Source organism: Cucurbita maxima, unplaced genomic scaffold (genome assembly GCF_002738345.1).
Source record: "Cucurbita maxima cultivar Rimu unplaced genomic scaffold, Cmax_1.0 Cma_Scf00005, whole genome shotgun sequence".
NCBI classification, from domain to species: Eukaryota; Viridiplantae; Streptophyta; class Magnoliopsida; order Cucurbitales; family Cucurbitaceae; genus Cucurbita; species Cucurbita maxima.
In genome coordinates, this window is record NW_019272021.1 from 6,220,372 (window position 1) to 6,227,252 (window position 6,881).

At 39.1% G+C, this 6,881-nt stretch overlaps 2 protein-coding genes across 5 annotated transcripts in view; both read right to left on the reverse strand.

The window, feature by feature from the left end:
* LOC111479013 (mediator of RNA polymerase II transcription subunit 12-like) overlaps nt 1-219 on the reverse strand; it is a 13,943-nt gene extending 13,724 nt beyond the window's left edge. Inside the window, exon 1 of the mRNA XM_023123439.1 lies at nt 68-219. The gene's annotated coding sequence lies outside the window, so the exon portion shown is untranslated. The remainder of the gene's footprint in view (nt 1-67) is intronic.
* A 1,130-nt stretch (nt 220-1,349) lies between these two features.
* Nucleotides 1,350-6,873, reverse strand: LOC111479041. Of its 4 annotated transcripts, XM_023123497.1 has the most exons (7): nt 6,105-6,873; nt 5,804-6,007; nt 5,253-5,308; nt 3,604-5,167; nt 3,249-3,499; nt 2,676-2,865; nt 1,350-2,550 (listed from the first exon to the last, which is right to left on the reverse strand). In XM_023123497.1, the coding sequence occupies exons 2-7, from the start codon at nt 5,952-5,954 to the stop codon at nt 1,937-1,939; spliced, it is 2,826 nt and encodes a 941-aa protein (XP_022979265.1). In that variant the 5' UTR covers nt 5,955-6,007; nt 6,105-6,873; the 3' UTR covers nt 1,350-1,936. The 4 variants fall into 4 exon arrangements, with proteins under 4 accessions (XP_022979265.1, XP_022979267.1, XP_022979266.1 ...); XM_023123499.1 differs by having other exon boundaries at nt 3,249-3,463; nt 5,804-6,873; XM_023123498.1 differs by having other exon boundaries at nt 1,350-2,547; nt 5,804-6,873.
* Between the last annotated feature and the right edge of the window lie 8 nt (nt 6,874-6,881).

Sequence of the window (6,881 nt, forward strand, 5' to 3'; positions counted from 1 at the left end):
AAAAAAAAAAAAAAAAAAAAAAAAAAAAAAAAAAAAAAAAAAAAAAAAAAAGGAAAAGCTTGCGTACAGTTTCGAGAGCACAAAAATGGCGGAATTCCGTAAGGGAGAAGAAGGGTCTCGGGGCTTGAGGGCTTTGACTCTTCAGCTTAACGCTGATGACGACCACGACGGTGCCTCTGTTACTCCCTGTGATGGAATAATGGAAAGAGTGGGGGTGATCTGGTAATTAATAAGAAATAAAATTAATTTTTATTTATTTATTAGTCTATCTATATCCACTTTCGTTAAATCTTCATGCTAAAATGCCCACTTTCGAAGTCATTCAAACATGGGGACTGGGGCTATTTTGCAAATATCCCAAAATATTGGGCCACAAGATTCCATCTTTTGACATTTTTATTTATTTTTTTATTTTATTATTTTATTCAATCGCCTGATCTAAAATGAGATTTTGTAGTAACAACAGATTTGTGTTTGGCAAAGTTTCTTTTTAGGGTAAAATGATAATCTTTTATGTTATTTTAGTAAATAAAATGTTGAAAAATAAATTATAATAACAAAAGTTGGGAACATAGTTTTACGAATAATAAAAAAATGAACGAGGCATTCTATGCACAATGATGTTACGAGTAAGTGGCGATGAAAGACGGGTTAGCTTTATTGGTAAGAAATCTAATATTGACTAGCGTTTATTAGCTTAGTTGAGTTTGGTTTCTATTTTAGTAGTAGAGACTATTACGAGCAAGAAAACGGATGTGCTCAGAGGTGAACAACGTGTTAGCGAAAGGGAGGCCGGTAGCTTTGCTTTAACATCTTCTGCCAATTGTCAAGTGGAAAAAAAACATAGCTGAAGCTACCCGCTTCTTCTTGTAGCGGATGCTAGGCGCTCTCACCGAACAAATACCCTAGGACTGCTGTAACTCGAAGTCCCGCACCTGAAAATGGAATCCCTAAAGAAGGAAGGCAAGTTGTATAGGTGAATGAGTAAGTAGCTCAAGTACTTACATGCAAAACGTGCTTGTACGAGCTAATAGTAATAATAAGTGCATCGATATGTCGTTCATTACCTGCAAGGTCATGCCGATATAAACCTATTTCATAATTCAATAAAGGTATGCAAGATTCTGTTTTTACATGTAGATCTACCGTATTAAGCAAATTTAACATTTTTGACGTTGACCAAAATGCTTTTGCATAATGAGAGTGTAAAATTATCGACACGAGCATAGCTCGACAGTAATCGACATGTATTATTTTTTTAGAGACGGGAGCTCAAAAAAACGTCACACCCCAAGTTTGTTGTACTAAAATATAATGTAAATTTAATTAAAAAAACACTAAAACACTTGTAAGCTAAAGTATTACATTTCTTCTTCAGTGCATGGGGTCAGTAGGGAGGGAACGCCCTTTATTACATGTTTATAAGAAAAACAAGCCAATCACACAACCAAAAATTCACAGTTTGTCAAACTTTGCAAACACAGCAGGTAAAAGACACTAACAAGTGACCCAAAAAGATAACAAAACAAAACAAATCAATGAATCAAACCACAGGATATCGATATCGATATCGATTTCCTCAACCAGTAGAACACACCAAACTCTACAAGATCTACAAGGGAGGCTGCCACCTCCAATATCGCAACTATGCAGACCTCACACCCGATCCAAAGTCGATATCGGATGTGAAGGACCAGACTCTGTGTTTTTGCAACGACTTAACTCTTAAACCTTCTCCGTTGAAGGTGTTAGTTTGACGACTAGAGTGAGCGGGGGAAGGCCTTCAACGACGCCATGGCTATGGAACTAGTAAGATTGTGGTCGATATCTACACCGATCTCAGGAGACCAAGTTAGCAACAGCTCAGTCATATTATAGTTCATCAAAAGGGGTCCTCCCAAGTTCAATATTTGCAATTCTTTATATTTGCAATTCTTTATAAGTCAACACTCACATTTTCATTCTCCATGCACAAGGCATCATTGGATTCCGAACTATCACATACGCAGCTTAATATCGTATCGTTCACCAAATCTTCGAATATGGCTTCCCATGTCTCGGTACCAATAGTTTCGGCATCGGAATGAAGGTTCATCCATGTTCGGGTTCTGCTCATGTCCTTCGTGACAAGGTGGTCCAATGTAAGAGGCTGTGGCAATGGAAGAAGATGCCAATATACTCCTTCACAAACCTCGACAAGATATTCCGACCGTAAACAGGGTTTTACAAACGAGAACCACGGGGGGTAGCTTTGACAGACATCAGCAAGTACGTCGTTAATACAGTCGAAGAGGAGCTTGTGGTCAGAGCATAGCTGGTTTGGGAAAAGCTCTACCTCGTCGACTAGTAACAAGTCGAGAAGCTGTTCTGAAGAAAGCCACCTCACACAGATTTGGTTCCAGGTAAGGCCTGATGCTGATAACACCCTCTTTACATAGTCAAAAATCACATCCTTATCTCCCTTTGACGATTTCGGGATGTTAGCTTTATCGGTTTCTGCAGATTCACAATCATCAAATTCGATATGCACTGGTTGTACTGGTAACCCTGCTGATACAATAAACTGATATTAGCCAGGGTAAGTACTAGCATCAATACCTTGACTTACTACTGAAATAGATAAAAATGAAACACAAAATACACAGATAAACTCCGTAGCTGTTCTTAGTGATTACCAGGTAGGGACATGGCATGCACGGGGCTCGTGTTATCATCCACAAATAGTGGCTCAAGAACTGAAACAGGGCTCGGTCGCTCTGGAACATCTGGAACACCCCCTAAATCTCCATCAGCCTTTCCAGGAGTCGATGAGCCAGAAGGGAATGCCGATGCAGATAAAGGCAATTGATTTTCTTCAGAAAAATCCTAAACAGAAGAAACAATCTAAGCAAAACGCTTCAATAAACACAGAGGTTCACAAGATAATTGAGCAGTAATACTACTTCTAGAACATTTATGAGCATCAAACTTTGAGAAAACATACCATTTAACATTTTTCACTTAGATATTGAGCAGTACTACTACTTCTAGAACACATATGAGCATCAAATTTTGGAAAAACTTGCCATTTATCATAGCTTTGTAAACCAGAAGCAGGCTTATCATTACACCTTGGATATCTTGCAGATGGATTTTCATCATCATGGCATATACCATATACTAATTCATCTTATAGTCATAGATTATAGACTTTAATAGCAAGAGAGATAGTGAGAGATATAAAGACAGAGATTTAGAAGATATATTACTTGAGGCAAGCTTATTGGAAGTTCGTTTTCACGCACATCTCGAGTGTCATCATTGTGTTCTTCTCTGATAGGGGAAGAGGCAATAGGGTCAGAGGGAGCACCAGAAACGCTTCTATCATCGCAAGCATCGGGCATTTCACCATTCTGATCCTCTATCAAAAGAGAAGATTCACTTGAGTCAGAGGAAGCCTCCAAAGAACTTCTCTCCTCATGGACTGCAATTTGATTTACTTTTAGAATCTCAATATCACCCGCAAGTATATTATTGAACATGAATGGTTAATAAACAAGACTAAAATGATTGCCAAACCAATCAACATTTAGATCATGAATTGGACTATTCAGAGATACATACCTTCAGAAACCATCCCATTAGTACTAGAACTCACAGCTTCTTTCCTTATACTTTGATTAACTAAATCACTGTTGATATTATGGTTATCATCACTTCGAGGCTGCACGGTGTTTGGGGTATCGTCAGAAATGCACAATGGAGATTTTCCTTGGCCGACCGGGGTATCGTTACTTTCAGCTTCGAAGGATGGCACGATTTCATTAACGTTTAAAAGTCTACTATTGGCAGAAATTTTCTTCTCTGAAGTTACAGGGCTGAGCTTGCAGTCCCTCTTAGGACTATTAATGGGAGAAAAGTTATATTCAGGAAGAGAAAGAATCCGTCCAAGGGTCTTCGGAACATGTCCCCTTAAAAAATCTGCACTTTCATCCCCACTGCTAAGCTTCTCAGAAAGATGTTTCTTCGCCTCCCCATAAATATTAGATGGGCTCCTTCTATTGTTATAAATATTTCCCAAATCTTGATTTATTTCCAAGCTTTTGAGTTTTCCAGGCTTCTCTCCTCTCGCGCCATCAGTGGAAGGCCTGGCAATTCTTTCAATAAAAAAGTGGTTCTTACTAGAAGAGTTTCTTGCACCATTTTCCTTAACAACACCCTTTTCACTCTCCCTCGAAGAGTGACGATCACGAGGAAATCTATTCGAACCGTTAGCAGAGAGTTCATGGTGATCTTTTCCCATAGCATATTTAAACCTCCTCTTGATTTCAGCAAGAAAAAAGTTAGAACTAATCCTCTCAGTAAGCACTTCCCTTTTATCGTTAGCAGTAGAATGTTGGGCTGATGGAGGAATGCTGCCAGCCTCAGAATTCACCAAAACTTTCGCCCCTGGCTTCAGGATTACAATTTTACTCGACGCGTCAGAATTTTCATTCCCTTTCGATAACTTCCTACCCCGATGCTTGACCTTTCGCCTGAAAAATAGACGTTGCTTAGTATCAACAAGTTCCTCAGACTGCTTAACTTCACTGAACTTGTGTGCCTTGGGTTCCTCAACTTTTTCTAATGACAAATCATGCAAATTCCTAATGTACTTTAGCAACACAGAGTTCGGGTTTTGTGCAAGTTCTAGAAACAGCTCGTTGTCCGAATGGGGAATCTGAAGTGCATCCATGATCTCTCTGGAGTGTTGAGCTTTGTGAATTTCAGCGAAATCTTTCCCAATATTGAACTTCTGGCCTAAATATTCCTTAATAGCATCAACCACTTTTTGTTCTAAATCAGCAAGGTACCCATTTGATTGCGCATCTGCTTTGTCATCCGGGTCGAATTTCACTTCACTCGTGCTCTTCCGATGGATCTGACTGTAAATCTCCTTCAGCATCACATCAACAGGAAGATTATTAGCACTTTGATCCTCCAAAAACTGAGCAGCATTAAGGGAATCGGCATCGATGTCACAGCTTTTCTTGCGACACTTCTTTGCCATTTTCGGGTCAGTCGTCTTTACGTGGCCCGAGTGGTCGCACTCGATCCTCCTCGAGCCTTGCTCATTGAACATCTCCTCTTCTATGAGTTTCTTCACACTAGGCTTTCCAATGTCCAATGTCTTACGTTCTTCACTGTCCTGAAATGTACACAATGTCCAATCAATTAGAACATAAACCATTCATCCACTCTGCCAGAAAATGATCAACATGGGGAGAACTTACCAAATCTTCATCCAAATTAGCTAAAACCTCAAACTTATTTCTTGAATTTTCAGTACCTGAAGAAGAACAGATACGAGAAGATTCAGAACCAAGTGACACTATATAAGGTTTAATTTAAGCAATCAACCTAAACTTATGATAGCAATTAAGCTCTTATCATTATAACTCCTTTAGTTTCGAGTTGTCACAATTATTAAACCCTAAACCCTAAACCCTAAAGCGCCTCCAAATTATTAAAATTATTGCAGTTCTACTCACAAACTTGGGAAATTATTACAATTCAACTCAACCACCAACAAAGTTATAGCAATAGAGTTTAATTGCAATGAATTCGTAAGTCCAGCGGTTGGTTGTTCTAACTGAGAGTTTCTGGTGCTTCCAACAATTCTCATAGGTTATGAGTGTTCTTTTTTTGCAATTTTCGACCAAGAACAAAAAAAATAATTGATGAACAAGAACTTGCAGATCAGAAGTTGAGGAAATTAAACTCAAATACAGAGCAAAATTCTTTCGATCTACGAAAAATCTGTGTAAAAAAATTGCATTCTTACCAACAGTTTGCCTGCTCGGACGCTTCTTGTCCGCTAATAGCTTTCTGGAGGCGCGGCCATGGCGGAAATCAAATAAACTAATCAAACCCCACATACAGCCTGACTGATCCTTCTCGTAACGAACCGTCACTCTTTTGGACTTCTTCGCCATTTTCTTAGAAGATTCCGTCCAGAATTTAATTCTCTAACATGGCTGCACGAACTCTGACGACAAGAATGAAGAAGAAGAAAACAACTTAGAAATGACTGGCTAAAGAATTTCTGGCTTTCCTTTTCCCGAGAAATTCACCGACAAGTTAACCTCGAGGACAGGCGCTAGGAAATCCAGAGTGGCGAAGAACAGGCATGGAATCCAGATGATCAATCGGGAGAAACACAGCCAAAATTCAATCACAACTTCTTGAGATGGCAAGGTATCAAATCCGAGCGTTATAACGTGCTCAGAAATTCAGCACAATCTTATGATATCGAGAGATTCGGAGTTTACTTGAAAGAAAAGACAACTGAGGGACCATTATCTCCTCCAAAGTAAAGAAATCATGGTTGCAAATGGTTCATGATGGTTTTTCCTCAATTTCTTCTCATCAGAGGTCGATCAAAAGCATTAAAATCCAAATTCTCTGATTCAGTAACAATTTCACGATTTCTGGTTCAGTTCGATCAAACGCACCACAGTTCACAAATCGTCCTCTATCTCGAACTGATTCAAAGTCCTTCACAAAATTTTCTGAAAAACGATTACACTCTCCAAATCGAACTGAAATTGCTCGAAATCAAACCAAATTCACTCGAGGCCAAAAGTTCTTCCAAATCCAACACAGAAATTCCAAAACATCACACTCCACTTTAAAATGAACACCCCAACCCCGCTCTCTCCATGTCCAAAAATTTCAGCAATTCCACAGACGGCACGAAGAACAAAAACAACAGCAAGACTTTCAAAATGTAGCCATCTCTGTTGACAACCAACCAAAAGGAGGAGCAGATGCTAATCTACCACCGACCCTTTATCTTCACGCGTAGAATTCGCATATTGGCCGCCATTAAAGACGCGGAAGAAAAAAAAAAAAAAAAAAAA

Coding starts and splice junctions, on each gene's coding strand:
- LOC111479041 (XM_023123497.1), bottom strand. CDS start 5,954: ATGGCGAAGAAGTCCAAAAGAGTGACGGTTCGTTACGAGAAGGATCAG. Junction 3,500..3,603: donor TAATGGGATGGTTTCTGAAG/GTATGTATCTCT, acceptor ATATACTTGCGG/GTGATATTGAGATTCTAAAA. Junction 2,551..2,675: donor GCATGCCATGTCCCTACCTG/GTAATCACTAAG, acceptor TTATTGTATCAG/CAGGGTTACCAGTACAACCA.